Source organism: Anolis sagrei, chromosome 3 (assembly GCF_037176765.1).
Source record: "Anolis sagrei isolate rAnoSag1 chromosome 3, rAnoSag1.mat, whole genome shotgun sequence".
NCBI lineage: Eukaryota > Metazoa > Chordata > Lepidosauria > Squamata > Dactyloidae > Anolis > Anolis sagrei.
Genome location: NC_090023.1, coordinates 142,413,555 through 142,433,364, shown reverse-complemented (window position 1 = coordinate 142,433,364; position 19,810 = coordinate 142,413,555). Strand labels below are relative to the sequence as shown.

At 38.2% G+C, this 19,810-nt stretch overlaps 1 protein-coding gene across 2 annotated transcripts; it reads right to left on the bottom strand.

Moving 5' to 3' along the window:
* Positions 1–1,567: 1,567 nt before the first annotated feature.
* On the bottom strand, positions 1,568–19,769 carry MXD4 (MAX dimerization protein 4). Of its 2 annotated transcripts, XM_060769309.2 has the most exons (6): positions 19,685–19,769; positions 19,449–19,536; positions 14,757–14,786; positions 13,013–13,127; positions 4,759–4,918; positions 1,568–2,025 (listed from the first exon to the last, which is right to left on the bottom strand). In XM_060769309.2, exons 1-6 carry the CDS (start codon positions 19,746–19,748, stop codon positions 1,883–1,885), a joined length of 600 nt encoding a protein of 199 aa, XP_060625292.1. In that variant the 5' UTR covers positions 19,749–19,769; the 3' UTR covers positions 1,568–1,882. The 2 variants fall into 2 exon arrangements, with proteins under 2 accessions (XP_060625292.1, XP_067323030.1); XM_067466929.1 differs by lacking the exon at positions 14,757–14,786.
* Between the last annotated feature and the right edge of the window lie 41 nt (positions 19,770–19,810).

Below are 19,810 nucleotides of genomic sequence, written 5' to 3'. Positions count from 1 at the left end.
GAGACTCTGGTCTAAGTTTATATGTTCCCTGTAAGTAAATGAGAATAGTTAGAGAATATATTTACAGGAAATGGATTCTTTGTCAAAACAGTACATAGATTTTTTTTCAATTTTTTAAAAAAAGTCCATCAAGGTGGTAATGTAAAGATGGTCCATTTTTAAATATCAGGAGTTCAAACACTAATGATTTCACTAAAAGTGTAGTCAAATATAACTTTGCAATATTGCTAAAAGCCAGGATAATTACATTTGAAACACCTCGATCAATACTAAATAAATGATACTATTTTACAGCATTTTCTATTTCTGGTATAGAAATGAAATTGCAACTGTAGCAGATAAAACAAAAAAATTTTTTAGTGTGAATACTGAAATGTGAAACTATTTCCATTTCAGTGTACTGGCAGCTGTAGATAGGAATTAAAAAGTTTTAGTTATCAATCCTTAGGACATGTGTGCTTTCAATAATGCTCTAAATATTTAATGTGTAATCTCTATGTTAACAAGACTTCTGTTGATGGTTTCTCATTAAAATGAAAGGAGACAGTGAGTGGTTGTTTGTACAATGAATTGGGGCAAAGAAAGTGTTAGGTTGTTAATCCAGCATAAACCCTGGGACAACAGCACATTTACACTGACCACTTAAAGTACTTTGAAACAGTTTGACAGTGCAATGTTTAGATGACACACAGTGCAAACACATGCAGCAATGTGGATTAAAGCTTTAAACCGGGATAAGCAATGTTAGGGAATACTCCAAAATAGAGCCCCCTTTTTTCATGTCAGGAGTGACTTGAGACTGTAAATCACTTCTGGTGTGAGAAAATTGGCCATTTGCAAGGACATTGCCCAGGGGACGCCCAGATGTTTTACCATCCTGTGGGAGGCTTCTCTTATGTCCCTGCATGAGAAGCTGGAGCTGACAGACTGGAGCTCACCCCACTCCCCGGATTCAAACTTTTGGTCAGCAGTCCTGCTGGCACAAGGGTTTAACCCATTGCACTACTGGGAGCTCCTAATGCACATCAATGCACGAAAATAAATCCAGATTGCATGTGGAAACTGATTAAGAGACAAGTGCTCTGGTGATATACACATATGCTGTGTGGCAGGAGGGGATGGTGGAAATAAACCATCATGATGTCTCCACACTAAATAATAATAATGATGATGATGATGATGATGCATACCCTGGAAGCCTCTGTGTCATATAAATATCATCCAGGCCTTGAAACTGGTTCCAGTACTTTATATGTTATCATTCGCACACTGAAACTACTTATTTCTTGACTAATTTCATATCAACCTAAGTGGTCACTGTAGATGTGCCCCAAGATGCCCAATTCAATGATGTCATGAGCAGACAGATGGACAGAACAGTGTATGTTCTTCACCTATACCTGTCATTTCCATTTGTTGGATTGTGTTGCCTTAAGGTTTGTCTCCTTTTTGTGACAAAAGGACACCTTTATCTGGTTCGTTAATAGACTTTGGAGAAGTGGTTAATGAGGGCTGAGTGTTTAGTAAACCTGAGAATTTGAACTTCAATAAACTACAATACAAATGCTGAATAAACCAAACAAGCTTTGATCTTTTTGTACTGGGGAGACTTTAAAAAGCACTCTCCTCACAACAGTTAAAAAAAGTTTGAACAATGGCTACGTTAAAGCAGTTGAAAACAAAATCTTACTTTGCAAAATCCATGATTTGCAATTTAATATACACCATAATCCGACGAATCCTGGACAATACACCATTTGGAGCATTGTGATAGGTAGAGGCTTTCTGGGAAAGTAGCACTCAACAACTCTGGAATTATATTTCTTATTCATTGTAAGTGCTTCTGTCAAAAAGGTCCTGAGTTGAGAAGTTCAGCCAAATGCTACAGAAGTCTGGCATTTACTCTGAGGGAATATGTATAGCCACCGTCACTGGAGCTGCCTTGAAAACTGTCTTCAGCATCACTGGTACTCCCACTATTGTCCATTCCAGCTGCTGTAAATTCAATTCCTTCAATGTCTACCTCTAAATTGAAACACAGGAGACAGATATTTCAGTGAGGAAGAGCATCATACCATAATCTTAAGTAAAATACATACAAGACTTCTGTTGTAGGTTTTTCAGGCTATATGGCCACGTTCTAGAAGCATTATCTCCTGACGTTTAACCTGCATCTATGGCAGGCATCCTCAGAAGTTGCCTGCCATACATGCAGGTGAAAAGTCAGGAGAGAATGCTTCTAGAACATGGCCATATAGCCCGAAAAACCTACAACAACCCAGTGATTCCGGACATGAAAGCCTTCTACAATATTTTACATTTGTTCAAACATTGTAATTCAGTGAAGACGGAAACATATAGAAATGTAAGACTGTTCCTTCAACAGATTCCAAGGAAAATTCTGTAAATATTTTCTTACATGCTTCATGCAAAACTATAAGCTTGGAAATATATATTTAAAAATTACTATGAGAAAAAGGTAGGAAAAAATGGATTATTTTTTTATGTCGGGCCAACATTTTAAAAAAACTGTTTTCTGTTGGCAGATGTTCACATCCTTGCTTTTTGCATCCAGAATCCTACTCCATATTTCTAAGCAGAGCCGGCCCATTAAATCTATTCTAGAATGTAAAGTTAATATAAACATCATATTGGTTCACTGGGTCTCAGAGTACTAGCAGGATTTATACCTGAACATCTGAGGTGAACAACTCATTTTGAGCCTTTTAAAAGTAAAAGTAAAGATTTCCCCTTGACATTAAGTCTAGTGGAGTCCAACTCTGGGGGGGGGGGGGGGGGGGGGTAGTGCTCATCTCCATTTCTAGTCGAAGAGCCAGTGTTATCCGTAGACACCTCCCAGGTCATGTGGCCAGCATGACTGCGTGGAATCCCATTACCTTCCTGCCGAAACGGTACCTATTGATCTGCTCACATTTGCGTTTTTTCGAACTGCTGGGGCTAACGACGGGATCTTACCCCGTCCGTGGATTTGAACCGCCGACTTTACGATCAGCAAATTCTGCAGCTTAGCGGTTTAACCTACTGTGCCACCACGGCCCCTTTTATTGACACATTACAATGTTAGAACTTAAAGATAAGGACTATATGCTCTGACTACTGCAAACATCCTCTCATTCTGATTGACATCCTTCGTATTCAGAGCTTCTGATCAACTGAATAAAACTGAGAGGCATATAATTATCAATAGCTTATTGTTCAAAATGTTATGCTCATTTCAGAATGAGGGTGGGGGCTAACAGAGGAACAAAAACCATACTATTTGAATTTTGCATTTTTGGAACCTGAAAATGTGAAATTTAATGAATATAAGCCAGTTAAAATAGTTATCACAGGCTTTAATAGGGTTTCTTAAAATGTAGCTTCAACTCATGGTGGATATCAGTTGATAAATTCAACCCTTTCTGCCCATCCTCACTAGTTTATATAATTACTTCAGGATGGGCCTGGCACTGTAAAAACAACAACAAAGGCCCCGTGTTTTCTGCCTCTACCAGTCCAAGGACTCTCTGAAATTTTTAGCCATTCATTAGAAATTCAGCAGTAACAGAATGTACAAATTGGTCTGCCACCCCATTGAACTCAGCTAATGATGTCATGAGGGCAGTTTTCCAGAACTAAAAATAGCATCTGAAGGAAAGTTATTCCACCTAGAGGCCATTCTTTGTATGGATTTACAGACAGCTAAAATGTATCATGGCTTACTGGTTGTAGTAGTCCTTACAAGCAAATCTGATGCATATAATATTCTCACTTTCTTACACATTGGTCGAGTACTGAAGTAACTGTGTCATCTTGCTGAGATCATTTGCAACTCTATAATGGTTGGCTTTAGGATATCATGCATGCCTCACTGTATCTCAGAAATGGAGAGAGATGTATCTGTGAGAGTGCTACTAGGTCATGCTTTTTTTTTCTCATTCAGAACTGGTTTCTACAATGGGTAAATTCCAATTCTGAAATGGAGAGAGATGTATCTGTGAGAGTGCTACTATGTCATGCTTTTTTTCTCTCATTCAGAACTGGTTTCTACAATGGGTAAATTCCAATTCTGAAGTTTTGTTTTATTTCCATAAATTTCAGAAAACAGTTTGAGATAAATGTCCCTACTCTTACATTCTTGTTTCTTGGTTTTGTATGAATCAGTTTCTTTCACATGTTGCAGTACACAGAGCCACGCAAAGCAAGCAAGAAACCATATTTACAGCATATAGGAATTGTAACTGCATACTTACTACCATTTACTTTGAAGATTTAAAGACAGTTAACACATGCTTTTAAAAACTATTCTCTTAAAGCATTTAATACAGCATTCTAACATTGAAAATTCAAAAACAATACTTTGGTGGAGGAGTTTTTAACTCTGACAAGATATATTCCATCCAGCCAACACCAGTCTAGACATATATATATATATATATTTACCAATCCAAGGTTCAGCAGCAATTCAATTATAATACCTTTAGATGCTTTTAGTTTTCGGTATCTTGTACCTTTTGCTATATTTATTGCCGTTTTCCACATGAAATCAGCCAATCTCTTCTCAAATTTCTTTTCTATGGCTTCATAAAACCTTGTTAAATTGTTATAATTAGCTTTACTAAACCAGAGATACTTGGCATTCCTATAACAATGGGACGATAACACTCTGATATGTTTTAGGTTTCCAAATATAACATTTCTAGGTCAAGAGATCAAAATGTACATTTATTGTAATAGATAGCAGAATCTAGATACTACCTTGCTCAGAATCTGTTGATAATGTTGATCCCAGGCTGTCTGTGCGAATTCGTTCCAGGCCCTGCATGGAGAGCTGTTCCAATCTACGCTTGAGATACCTATGTTCTCGTTGTAATTGTTCTTTAATATTTAGTGCTTTTCGGTCCTGTTCTTCCAATTTCTAAAGAATTAAATTAATAAAACCCATCTATTCAACAATGAAAAAATATTCTACTTGCAGGGATTATCTCATGTATCATAAATATGCAATAAGTGACAAACCTTTCATATGGTGGTGCTACATTGATGGCACCTTCATGGTCTAAACTAAGAAGGGAATCTTTAGAAAACTGTGTATCAACTTTATCCATCCAAAAATCAACTTTATCCATCCTAAAATCGAGTTTACATCTAGCAACACACCTGAACATACACATATCCCTTTCTCTAATGACCCTTCCTCCACTGACAGATGACACAAAACTGAGGCGTGTGGCTAGTCCACTGGAAGATAGGAACAGAATTCAAAATGATCTAATGTAGATAAACCAGAAAATTGGGCAGACATTAATAAAAGGAAATGTAATCGAAACAAATGCAAAATTCTAGATTTATGCCACAAAAACCAAATAGACAAGTATAATACAAGGGATACATGGCTCTGCATCACATGTAGAAAGGACCTTGAGTTTGATGATAATACTGGTCTCAGTACAACCAATTTTTAAGTCAAGGGAAGTTATCGCCCCATCTATTCTGTGTAGGTCAGGCCTCATCTGGAATACTGCATTCAGCTCTGGGATGCCTCATTTTAAGAAGGATATGGACATGTTGGAACAAGTTCAGAAAAGGACATGTACAATGGGGGGGGGGGGAGTATTTTGGTCAGATGTCAATTGTACAAGTTCTCCCACTTAAAAAGATGAGAGGCCTGTAATTGACATCACCTTAACTATGACAGACAACATAAGAAAACACATCCAGAAAATCACATTGTCTGATTTTTAATGAATTTATTTGCAAATTATGATGGAAAATAAGTATTTGGTCACCTACAAACAAGCAAGATTTCTGGGTCTCACAGATCTGTAACTTCTTCTTTAAGGGGCTCCTGTGTCCTCCACTCATTACCTGTAGTAATGGAACCTATTTGAATTTGTTATGAGTATTAAAAAACACCTGTCCACAACCTCACGCAGTCTCTCTCCAAACTCCACTATGGTGAAGGCCAAAGAACTGTCGAAGGACACCAGAAACAAAATTTCACCCTGCAGCAGACTGGGAACACTGAATCTGCAATAGGTAAGCAGCTTGGTGTGAAGAAATCAACTGTGGGAGCAATAATTAGAAAATGGAAGAGATACAAGACCACTGATAATCTCCCTCAATCTGGGGCTCTACGCAAGATCTCACCCCGTGAGGTCAAAATGATCACAAGAACACTGAGCAAAAATCCCAGAATCACACAGGGGAACCTAGTGAATGACATGCAGAGAGCTGGGAACAACGTAACAAAGGCTACCATCAGTAACACACTACACTGCCAGGGACTCACTAAATTAGAAAATTAATCTCCAGGGAATTTATCAAAATAACCAAAAGTGTATTTTACTAGGTCATGAAGAGTTGGAAGCATAAGGACGAATAAACAACAACCACATACTCAATTTTGCTTGAAACTAAAATTCAGTTCATTCTATCATATAATTCCTGCACATTTGGTTCATTGTGTTTATTATATAGCTAACTTGCTTGAATCATTCAAAAAAAAAAAACCTGGCTAGAGACATTTTATTTAGTCTGGTTATTTCTTTACTTAACACAATGGGAAAAATTATGTAGTTTAAATCAACTTAAGAATGGGGGAACAGAATGTGTCCCAGAGGAGGAGTGGGAACAACAGAGGGCCTCAAGTTTGTTAGACTACATGTCCCAGGAATCTAGCCAGCATAACTAATGGTGAAGAATACAGGGAAATTGCAGTAAAAAAAATATCTGGAGGACCATATGATTTCCACTGATGTTATGGATCTTTTCAGTTCTGCAATGTTAAAATCAAGTCATTGAATTAATATTTCCTTTAGTGTGAGACCAGATTTTATGACCTGATATTTATCTACTTAAGTATTGAAAAGAAGCTATATGCAATATTAATGGAAAATCTACACTTATTTAAGATGTCATTAACTCAATGTGCCTCCTTTAGTAGAGACGAACAACTGGTTTTAACCAATTAATCCGGGATGATGTTTAATGCTCCATTACATTTCTCCTGCTGAAGATATACACATTACCAAGGAAGAGCTTTGATATCATATTCATAAATAAGTTATTCAAGGAGAGCTACAAAATTAATTGATACAAGTTATCAATCTTCCTCAAACAGGGTTATATTTATCAGATGAGGCCACTGCCCCAGATAAGAATACTGTTGCCAAAATGTTTTTTAAATTCAGTTCTTTACTTTCAAGCATTGCAGAAAGTGAGAACATTGGCCTCAGTTACACAGATCATTTAATGCAGTTTCAACCGGTATTGAAGAAAGTGGTTTTGTTTTGGATTTACATAGGACATGCTGGAACCAGCTTGAGGCCTGCATGGTGATTACACAACTACAGAGCACTGATGCGTATTAAGGACTTTATTTTGTGTGCTTTTAAAGAAGTTTGCGGTCTTGCTGCCTCAGTTTGAAGCTAGCTTTGAACTACATTAAATGGTAAGTGTAGATGAGGCTACTGAAAACAATTCTTATATAGAACTTTTGCTGTGTTTGCCTTGCCATGTTAACTTTGTCTGTGCTTCCCCTTTAGATGCCGAAATTCTAAACACTCAACTGAAATTTTAAGGAATTTCAATGCTAGAAATTGGAAATTGAAGGAAAATGTCATGGGTGGAGGGAGTAGGATTTTTATTAGCAAGGCCATTGCTCTCACCCCCCCCCCTCCCCCAATCCCTAGTCAAAAGCCTTTGAAGTACTGACTTACATAGATAGTCATCTAAATATGATTGGCCTATTTTCAGGGGAAATTTCCAACAACTTTATCTTCTGGAAGCACAAAATTCAAGCAGTTATGTAAAGTTTACCTAATAAATGGGATAAACAAATAAATAACATGGTGATTGTATCTTCTGATGCCTCCATTATTTCAATATTTTAGTGCAGAACTATAGATGGAAAGGAACTAGAACTAAACATGATTTCAGCTATATATTTTATTCTTCCTTTAGAAAAACTGTGAGAAAAGCTTTTGAACTAAAGCTGGTCCTAAATAAGCTGGTATATGACACATACAAAGGCCATAATGTATAGATCAAAGGATTGAAAACTTTCTTTCACAAGAAAACCACAACATATAAAACTAAAAGAAGGATGTTCATTTTAAAATTTAATTTTACTGTGTACATTATTGTGAAACCTGCAGGAAAAATGATTTCTTCATCTTTAACATTATCAGCAATTTGCATATCAAGTAAGATGTAGTTTCAGGAAGTGCATCTAAATATAAAAAAGTTTTCAGAAGAACAGTAGGAAATAAATAGACAACTAACTATAGAGTGTGGGGGCCTTACTTGAGAAGGCTACAGAAAAAGAATGTGACAAGAATTACTAGATTCCAAGTATAACTCAGACCACAAGTTCATTTATCTCTGTACTTTCTCTATATCATTTGGCAGCTTTGTTTTATTCCACTGGCAGCACTGTTTACATCAACTGATGGGATTTCTGCATTCTACATAGAAATGATTTTCGTTTTTATCCGAAGATGCAAATAACTGAATCTATGACATAGTGGGGGAAAAGATTCCAGGTTAGTTAGCCTTAGGTATTCTTTTTAGGCTCCTAGACTAATCTATTAATTCAAAATCAAAATGTTCTACTGGTACAGCACTTCTAAAGCAGTTGAAGTAACTTACTGTTTAAAATAATGGATTTCAATCTAAGCAACATAGATGTGAAAAAGGAAAAAAGGAACGGGAAAGTGAATTTGGGTTCTTATAATTTTACAATGAAGTTACACAATGACCAGGTGCAATAGTCACCACAGGAAACAGTTCAGGGTAAGGAGGAAGAAAGAATTAGTCTTAGCCAAGACGATGGAGGAGTCCTTTTTGTGTCATCTCCCCCACAGATGTAGCCAGATGGAATGACTGTTGGTAGAGACAGAGAATGACTTCATGAACCAGAATTAGAAATGCAATGCTGCAAAGTCATGGGCTTGGGAATATGTTAGTTATTGTGCTTATCTTCTGGAAATGATGGAAAGGAAAAGAAATAACTATAAGATGTTTTAATATGAATACGCCATTGTGGGAAAGTTAAATTCAGTCCTAGATGTATTGGTATTTCTCACATAGGTAATGAATCGCTAGTACATTTTAAAGGCACCAGTGAGGCCAGTACAATATATCCATATTTGCTCAGGTGTGTTGAAGATTGAATTCAATGCTGGAACAAGGGCAATGGGGGGAAACTACAAAGGATTTATGGGAGGAGCAAAAATTAATACAATATCTTGTTGTTTAGTTATAAAAAGGAAGCACAAGAGAGGATATGACAATTCTGAATTAAGTTAGAAAGGCAATGCAGCATATGGGACAGTATTAAGAGAACATGGATTTCTTAACTATCCTTAAGGAAGCTAAATAGGAGAGAGGAGAAAAAAACAGCCTGTCTTTCTGTAGCTTGTCCTGATGGTTGTCTCTTGTCCTGAGAACAGGTTACATATCAGGACAATCAAATGTTGTCACACTCAATGTATATATTAATAGACATAATCATGAAAAGTGGTTTTGATAAAGATGTTGGCGTTTGTCTATTTGTGGAGGAAAGGAACACACCTCCAGGTTAAAATGTTGTAAAACAATGCTTCAGGGTCTGTCTCCAGGAGCAAACCAAGAACAGGCAACTTGGAAGTCCCTGAACAGACTCAGAAGTGGAGTGGGCAGAACAAAAGACAACCTGGGAAAATGGCACCTCCTAGAAGAATCCTCCACCATGTGCGACCGTGGAGCAGAACAAACAACTCTGCATCTGTATGCTTGCCCACAATGTCCTGCCTCATGCACAGAGGAAGAACGGTTTAATGCTGCAGACAATGCAGTCGCTATTGCCAGTTTTTGGTTTAAACTAGCTGCTTGTGATCTCTTTATTTTATCAGTTTTTAAACTCACTTATTTATGCAATGCTTTTGACATGAAATAAATAACACTAATTTTATAAAGAATGATCCAAAGGTTTTCATGATCTACATCAGGCATGGGCAAACTTCGGTCTGCCAGGTGTTTCAGACTTTAACTCCCAGAAATCCCAGCCAGCTTACCAGCTGTTAGGAATTGTGGGAGTTGAAGTCCAAAACACCTGAAGGCCAAAGTTTGTCCATCTACATAATCAAAGCCTTTGCTATAATCTATAAAGACTAGTGTGACTTTCTTCTGAAATGCTTTGGTGTTCTCCATTATTTCTCTACTTAATTATTATCTTGATGTGTCAGTATTATATTGACAGATGACCTCCAACCCTTCTCCAATCCTATGATATTATTTCAGTTCCTTCTGAAAACTTTAATCTTAGCTTTAAGTCAGGAATAACTTTAGTCTCCTTTATTTGAAAATTAAGCCTCAAACATATTTAAAATTCAGAAGTTCCAAATATTAATTCTAATGCTACTTCTCATCACAAATGCTCAAATAATTTTAACACAACAGGACTCCACTCCAACAGCTGCATGTTTATGTCAGTACAAGGTCTAGACATGTTTGGTTGCTACTTACACTGCTTAGTAAATTCAAAACTCAACATCAATCACATTTCAAAAACGTATGCCACCATTTCATGATACCAAAAATGGTTGTCTAGGCTCTGCTTACATCAGTATTAGTCTAATAAAATATTATTCAGGATTTTATTTTCTGCCAAGCCAGCTTTGATTCACGGTGACCCTATAAATGAGTCTTCCATTAGTCCTGGTTTCAAGTTCTACTCAAGTAGATCTTGGAAAGTCAGGGCTGTGATGTGAGCTCTCTCTTTCCATTCAGCAAAGCATCATCATCTTTTCCAATGGATTATTTCATCTCATGATCTATTCAAACTATAATAGCTTCCATTTAGTCATTTTGGCTTCTAGGGAGAAATGAAGATCGATATGCTCTGTTTATATCTTTTCAGGAAGGCTCAAGAATTTAAAGCTGCCTGAAAATCATATTGAATTCAAAGTGATATATAGATTATGGAGTTTTCCCTTTTCCAATGTAGTTTAAGTAGAAGTGAATGAACTTCTGGGTCCAGGGGAGTTTCTTCCCATAAAACCCACCAAAACCAAACTGGAAGTGCCCATGAGTTCCTTTTCAGTTCTGGAAACTTCTTTTGGATATTATCAGACAAAGCAAGACATGAATTAATATGTTTCCATGAACTGTAAAATTCAATGTAAAAATACTGAAATACCAAAAGAAATAGCTCAATATATTATAACTGTTAAGAACAGAAATAAACCCAAACAGGATAACAATGATAAGAAAAAACACACAAATAAATTGCAGTCAATCTCTGTGAAGAGAGAATGCAATGGAGAGAGAGTGGGGCTACGGTCAAAAATTGCTTTAGGAAACTTCCAACATATATCTACCTAGCAACTAGAATGTGTGAGTCAGAGCTTTTAAGAACAGCACAGAAGGTGTACTTCAAATCCATTACTTCAGAGACCCTGCAGCTACTTGCAAGTGGGATGGGGCTTAATAATGGAAAGAAGGTAGCATTAATCTCATGTACCTTTTCTACTGCACATGTGCATTTTCTACTGAGCAATAAAAACAAAGAATTGTACTGAATTAAGATAACTACCACCAAGTGAAACAGAAGAAAGAAAAATCTAACTATCTATCTAGACCAGACATCTTCAAACTGCAGCCTTCCAGCTGTTTGGACCTCCAACTCCCAGAAGCCCTAGCCAGCTTATTCAATGGCCAGGAATTCTGGGAGTTTGAGGCCCGCAGTTTGCAAAATTGCTGGAGGGCCGCAGTTTGCAAATGCCTGATCTAGGCATTAAGGGGGTTAATAAAAATATAGTGTTTGAAATGTTTAGCTTTATGCTATTGTTTTGAAGCATGACCTGTGCACCCCAATCCTTTTGGGATCAAACTCTTAGGAATGGCCACTTCAGCTCACACAACTGAGACTTTCAGTCAAACAGTGCAGAAGTATAACATAACATGAAAGTTATTTTCCCCCTGAACATCTAATCAAACTGAGCTACATAGCTACATCAAACAAGTCATAAAACCTTAAATACTAAGAATTCTATTTCGGTGTTCCTCTGTTTTATTGCATAAGGTAAAGGTTTACCTAACATTAAGTCTAGTTGAGTCCGACTCTGCGGGGTGGTGCTCTTGTCCATTTCTAAGCCGAAGAGCTGGCGCTGTCTATATATGCCTCCTAGGTCATGTGGCCAGCATGACTGCATGGAACGCCATTTTATTGCATCCACCCCCTTTACGCCAATAACTCTATGACTTTCTATGCAATCCTTAAAAGAGTTATTTAAAACAGACTCCTTGAAATGCTAACATTTCTTGCAGATTTGTAACAAAGACGCTCTAATTCTGCTAATACGGGAAGGGGGGGGGGGCTACCATCTTTATCATTGGACCCTGACGACTGAATATTGGTGGGTTGAGAAATGGAATAAACAGAATACTGAAATATGTCCAATATTTTGTTGCAGGTTTCATCTATTTAATATGTATTAAGAAAATATAATTGATGGCAGAGATATTTAGCCTAGGGTGTTTGCTCCATCATGGCACTGTGGTTGAAAACTGATCCACAGCTCAGGAGATCAGTGTTCAAATTCCTGCTTGATCATAGAAATAATTGATAGGAGTGCGTGAAATGTCACAGATATTTTTCTGTTCTCATCCCCCCCCCCCTTTTTTTCAGGTAGATTCTTCCCGAAATGGAAATGGAACTCAGGGTTCCGAATTACTACCTCCCTCCTAATCTCCTGGAATTTTCCTGAAAACAAAACGGGGAACCAGAAATTCGAAACGAAAACAGAGCACCCCTAAAAATCAGCCTTGGCCAAATCACATAGTCTCAACCTCAGGTTTGCAATGGAAGACCTTGCTTCGAATTCATCATGCCAACAAAAGTCCATGATAGTTTAGGGTTTTTGCGAGTCATAAACAACCTGAAGGCCCACAAACACAACTATTTAAAAAAAAAAAAACCAAAACAATTTCAATTCTCTTTTTTAAAAAGTGCCAGTCTCTCTCTTACCTTAATATGCATCTTGGCTCTTTTCAGCAGGCTGAGTGTAGTGTGTCTAGTGCTATCTGCTCCCAAAGGTACAAGTTGTTTTAACTCTTCTAGATATAGCCGGAGTTTAGCTCGTCTGGAATTATAAAAAAATATGTTGCTACAGCTCATTAGCATAAAAAAATTGCTCTGTTTTCCAGATTTTTGCAAAATGTTAATTTCAAATAGATAGTATGCACCCTGTACTGGTATAATAAATGGAAACATAATAGAATCACAGAACTTTAAGAGTTGGAGGGGACTGCAGATTCATCTAGTCTAATCCCCTGTTCCACAGGAATCTACACCTGCATCACTCCTAAAATATGTTCATCCAACCTCCCCTGAAATATCTCTAAAGAAGGAGAGTCCACCACCTTTAAGGCAGTTTATTCTATTGTCAAACAGTTCTTAGAATTTTAAAAAACCTAACAAAATTAATTTCAACCAGGAGAAATATAAGGCAACACATCTAGGCAAGAAAAATGAAAGGCACAAATAAAGGATGACTGACACCTGGCTTGAGAGCAGTGTAAAGGATCTACACATCATAGCAGACCACAAGCTAAACATGGGTCAACAATGTGATGAAGGAGTAAAAAAGGCTAATACAATTCTGGCCTACATCAACATGCACATTGAGTCCAGGTCAAGGGAAGTACTGACTTATTCTATTCACATTGGTCAGTCTTCATCTAGTATACCACGTCTAGTTCTGGGCACCACAATTCAAATTTTAAAAATAACATCAGAAATATAAACAAAGAAATACAAAGATAAAGATACAAAATAACTAAAAGACTAAATTAAGTATCTATGTGTGTAGATTGTATCACAATATTTATACAGTAGGCTCTCACTTAACTGGCACCTATGGGGATTGTTAGAAATAGTTTCTGGTTGCCTGAGAGTTACTATTAAAAATTAGTCTAACTAATACTATACCTCATACTTTACCATATCATAAACTCTGTATTGACTTTATATTAATATTGAAATATAGAAATTAAAAACAAATAAAGATAAATAAATACAAACGTAATGCAACAGTTTTACTGTATTATACATATATAATTTTTAGTTAAAGTATTATTTCTTTTTTTTTACCACTTGCTTGAGAGTTGTTTACTTGAGTTCCAATTATCTGAGAGTCTTGTATATACACAATAAAACATCACCTTTATCCAAACGCAGTCTATGTCTGGTGGGAACTTGTTTCCATGTGTCCCTATGATGATTCCTATAGCTAATAAAAAGAAACCAAGTTTCTTTAAAGTTTTATTGTACATGCTATCTCTTCATATGCTTGAATATGGCTTTTGTGCTACTTAACAGACTTCCTCACCTGATGGTTTGAACTATTAACTTATTTTATTTCAGCTCTTCCTTTGTCTGGAGATCATAGAAAACAGGAATAAGATCTGAGTGCATTTTTTAAACCCAAGAGATTTAATAACATGGTCATATGTAGCATGTTCTGCAGTGTGTAATGCAATATGGCAATGCAGTGAGAAAAAGTGTTTGGATAAGGCATGTGAACTATACATTTAAGTGAACACAATTCATACGGAGTTCAACAGGTCTGATTTAAAACTGACTTGATGGTACCTAGTGTGAATTATTCAAAGTACAAATTAGTTATATGGTAAGCCACGACCATGCCAGAAGACCAATGTGTGGTCTTTCTGGTTGCCTGACCACATGGTTTTATTAGATTGTTACTTACCTATGTTTTTCTAGCTCATTATGTGAAGACCTAGAAAAACAGAAAGCGCAATATTTCAGATTATTTGCTGTAAGAAAATTTAAGCTCCAAGTGGAAGAATGTATTTTCAAATCCAGCTCCTATGAAGACATTGCTTATTCAAGAGATTTAATAAAATCTTAAAATTAGCCTTGAATATGTATTAAGAGTATGCTGTACTGAGCTTCAGATCAGTGTCCTGAATGCATTTTGTGAATCTATATGCAGTAAATTCCATCTGAAGCATATATTGTATTAAATGAAACTAAATGTCTCATGTGCTAGCAGTCACTGCAGTAAGACGACAAGACAATATAGACTTGTGCTGTAGTCTCACTGATGTGACTTTTGGATGCTCTAGATGTGCCCTGGGGTGCATCCGTACTATAGAGTGAATTGAGTTTGATGCCACACTTTAACTATCTAATTCTGGGAGTTGTAGTTTGGTGAACCACAAATACTATTTGACAGAGAAGGATAAAGACCTGTAAAACTGCATTGAGCCAAGGAACCTATAGAGATTCCAAAATGTATTAATTCTATAGCGCAGATGCAGATGTTTTTGCACAACAGTTTTGGAAAACATACAGCTTACAAACCCTTGTGTTTTCAAAACTCAAAATAGAGTTGCTTACAAGATCAGACACCACTGATTGAAAGTCATGTGGTAAACAAGAATACAATGCCTGTAATATTCTTCAGTATGGATGCAAAAAGCTGCACTTGTTACATTTCTGCTAAGCATTTAAGCTATCAAAGGCCTCAGAGACTTGCCCCAGATGACAAGTAGTAGACAGCAACCAAATACCCTGGATTTCCTTCCTACGTTTTCTATTCTACTTTTTTCAGGCATTTGCCTTCTTCGTCCAGCACTTTTGCTTAGTCACTGCTCCCTCATTACAATGTTTACAGCCTTGGCTGTTAGGAATTGTGGGAGTTGAAGTCCAAAACACCTGGAGGGCCGAGGTTTGCCCATGCCTGGGTTAGTGGGTTCCTTAGGCTGAAGTGACCACATTCTTCTAGAGTTTTATATACAGCAGAAAAGGTGAAGTCAAGCACAGTCAGGCACACATTCTAGACTTCAGTAAACTTACAGTAAAACTGAGTATGATCCCGTGGTCAGGTACAGTTAAAGAAAACAGTTACTGCTCCAAAAAAAAAAAAAATCAAGGAAAAGGTAGGGCCCCTATGTGCAGATACTGGCAAAATGCTAATAGGGGGCAGCGAAAAAGTAGGACTGAAAAGAACTGGAAGAAGTAATTTGAACCACTGTTAATCTCTTGTTCTCAGTATCCTAAAAGCTCAATATTCAGCATGTTATTGTACAAGTAAATCTCTATGGCTCTAAAGCAAGTTTTAAAAGGAGTGAAATGAGCAATGCAATTTTAATGTGAAAACTTTCAAAAAATTATTAGCTTACTTCTTATGTTTGTTAGCGCAGAAATACTTCCTTCCTTATGATCCCACTTTCTGGTCTCCATAGATGACAATACAATGCCAGATGTATGGCTGCGATTAAATGCAGTCTGGTTGCAATGGCGGCAGACTACTGGCATTCTGTGTGACGCAAAAAAGCCTGAACAACTCAAGGCTAAGATCTACACTACAGTTGTTTGCCCAATAGCCCCAATAGGGCAGAGTGATAGCCAGCAACAAAGGAACACGAACAAGCCCTTAACACAATGGAAATGAAAATGCTGAGATGGACACTTGGCTTGACACTTCTTGACCATGTGCCAAATGATGACATCCATCAAAGACTAGAACTAAAAGTGATCAGCAAGAAAATACAGGAAGCAAGACTATGCTGGTACAGCCATGTCATGAGAAGAAAACCAACGTCAGTAGAACAAACAGCATTGCATTTGGAGATCGCAGGACGACCAACACGTGGATGGCCAAAGAAAAGATGGATGGACACCATCAAGGAAGACATGCATGCTGCCAACCCAAGGATGCCTAAAACGAAGCCCTGTGGAAAATGACAGTCACAATGCTGACCCCTCCATTGAGAAATCAGCTTAGAAAGCTTTTTTTCTTCTCTCTTCTCCTTTAAAAAGGTTTTAAAAACTCATTTATGCACCTTAGCATATTGAGAGGAGGAAGACTAGCACACCTTTATATATATCCATGCCTAGATATTGGACACCTACTTCAGCCTATGGAAATTGTGTGTGACGTTCAATTATGTATTATTTTTAAATATAGTTTTGTAAGCTTTATTTTGAGATTGTGTTTTGTCCACTGTTTAGATTTATTATTGTCTGATTTTGGCATCGAATGTCTGCTGTTTTGTTACTTTTGTGGGAAACCACCCTGAGATAGAGCAGGGTACAAATAAAGTATTATTTTACTGACACAAAAACACAATATGTCATAGCAAACGAGATATATATGCTGGATTTCGTATCACAAAATCACAAGTCAAACTCAAGCGTCTAGGACTGTGTGATGTATTTTCGAATGATGTGCACAAATCCAAGTAAGGTGGCCTTTTGCAGTTGACAGATTGTGATTTTGTCAGTGTTTATTGTTTCCAAATGCCGGCTGAGATCTTTTGGAATGGCACCCAGTGTGCCAATGACCATTGGGACCTCCTGTACTGGTTTATGCCAGAGCCGTTGCAGATTGATTTTGAGGTCCTGATAATGGCTGAGTTTTTCCTGCTGTTTTTCCTCAATGCGACTGTCACCTGGTATGGCAACATCATCTACACTTCTTTCTTTTCCACAATCATGATGTCTGGTGTATTGTGTTCCAAAACTTTGTCAGTCTGGATTCTACCTGAGGCATCTGCAGGGGACCCTGGGCAGATAATTATGTAAAACAGGTAGAAAGTGTTGGAAATCAACCCCACACTGCCCAAGTCCTCAATGAAGAGATGTTACTTAGCATTAGAATAGTCTGAGGGTTTCCCTTCCCCCATGTCTCCTTTATGGAAGTTGGGAATTTATCTGTTTTTCTCTCCTCTGTTTTTGCTCTCATTCTGATTGGTTGTGTAGAATGGATACTTTTCTACAGGAATTTTTTTACTTTAATTTTTCTTACATAGGAATATGTGCTGTGTGCTTTGAGATCACTCTGTGCATGCCTGTCAGGAGAGATGTTGTGCTTGCTGTTTCCCCCCTCTTTTAAAACCTTAGACGAGATGGGTGTTGGAGTAGATCAGACCCAGTTCTTGATTATTAAGAAATGCAGTTATTTCTTATTATTGTAAATAAACCTTTTGTGATTTTTTTTAAAAGATTGGACTCTGCATCTTTGCCTGCCTAAGCTCTTAATTCTTTACAGCCACATCACATTGCACTTCATGCACTGCTCGCTAATGAGCTGAATGCTCAACTTTTAGTATTCTTGTTTGAGAGGCGGGAGTATAAAGTTTTGTCTTGACACAGTTCAGTCACCATCATGCGTTGGAACAGTGAGGAGCGTGCTTTTGCCATTGAGGCCTACTTTTCGAGCGGATATGGAGTGGCTGGCCCGCTCTCCAGATTTGGCCCCTTGTGATTTTTTTTTTAAATCCCCTGTTTATGTGAACCGTCCAAGGACCCTACAAGAGTTGAAGACTAACATCCAGGAAGAAATTGCCAACATAACGCCTGCTATGCTGGCAAGAGTCATGACAAACGCCAGAAATCGGTTTACTCAGTGTATGGAGAATGGAGAATGGGGGACGTCACCTACCTAATTTGATCTTCAAAACTACGTAAAACAAAACTTTAGGTGTGTTTACATTGTAAAAAAAAAATCTGATTCATACAATGGGTTTTATTGAGTTTTGAAAAAAGAAAGTTATGCTGCCTCACCCTGTATAATTGCCAACATAGCGTCTGCAAGTGTCATGACAAACGCCAGAAATTGGTTTACTCAGTGTATGGAGAATGGGGGACGTCACCTACCTAATTTGATCTTCAAAACTTCGTAAAACAAAACTTTAGGTATGCACGCATATTTTTAAAAAAACAATAATATATTTGTGATTCATACAATGGGTTTTATTAAGTTTTGAAAAAAGGAAGTTATGCTGCCTCACCCTGTGGTATGATAGCTGGGTAATGCTTGGAACTTCCAGACCCAGCTATCATACTATTACTGTAGTTTTCCCTAACAGAAAGATTAAATATTTACTGAAAATATATCAGCATGTGGAAGCCTGGTTTTCTCGTTTTCTGGGAAGCATCATCTGCAGAGTAGACTGTAAACATTGAGCAACAGATGGGCGTAAATGTTTAAATCAGCCACTAGGTGGCGTTAAGGTCCAAATGTTTTCGTGGCTCCAACACTAAGCTAAAGCAGGCCTGGGCAAACCTCGGCCCTCCGGGTGTTTTGGACTTCAACTCCCACAATTCCTAACAGCCTACCGGCTGTTAGGAATTGTGGGAGTTGAAGTCCAAAACACCCAGAGGGCCGAGGTTTGCCCAGGCCTGAGCTAAAGAAACCTCATGTAGAGTTGAAGAGGCAGCGTTGGCCGCACAAACACCAGCCGGGGTTGGGAAAGCAGGGCTGGGCAGGAAGCGGCTCCTGCGCGCGTGGCACCGCTCCCCGGAAGTCCCGCCCCCAGACTGGCTCGCGGGGGGCAAGATGGCGGCGAGGGGCCCGCGGGGCCGGCCTCAGGCCCAGCCCCCGCCTTCTCCTCCCCCCTCCTCCCCACACACACAGGGAACGGGGCCTTACCGGTTGTTGGGGGATTTTCCGAACTTCGTTTTCCTTGCGGGGTGGTCGCTTTCGAAAGGCAAGACCGAGGCGTAGCCGTGCTCCGCTTCTGTGAGGGAAGGAAGAGCCAAACACCCAATAAACGCCCTATTATTCCCACAAAACAACACCAAACAGGAGGGAAGGGACGAGTGGAGAGGGAGGGAGGGCCTGCAAGGCTGGCACAGAAGACCCTTCAACGCCAGGCAGATATTCACCTCTTTCCCTCCTTTCCAAGTATTCCGCGGCTTCCAGCAGCATCAGCAAGGAATTCCACTCCATCTTCCCAGGGGCCGGAGAGCTCTCCCTCAGGAACGGCAAGCCGCAGGGGGAAAACTTAAAGA

Excerpts from the sequence above, each read along its gene's own strand:
- MXD4 (XM_060769309.2), bottom strand. The coding sequence starts at position 19,748 with ATGGAGTGGAATTCCTTGCTGATGCTGCTGGAAGCCGCGGAATACTTG. Across the intron at positions 19,537-19,684 it reads CTTGGAAAGGAGGGAAAGAG|AAGCGGAGCACGGCTACGCC; the intron begins GTGAATATCTGC and ends CTTCCCTCACAG. Across the intron at positions 4,919-13,012 it reads GAGCCAAGATGCATATTAAG|AAATTGGAAGAACAGGACCG; the intron begins GTAAGAGAGAGA and ends TTAATTCTTTAG.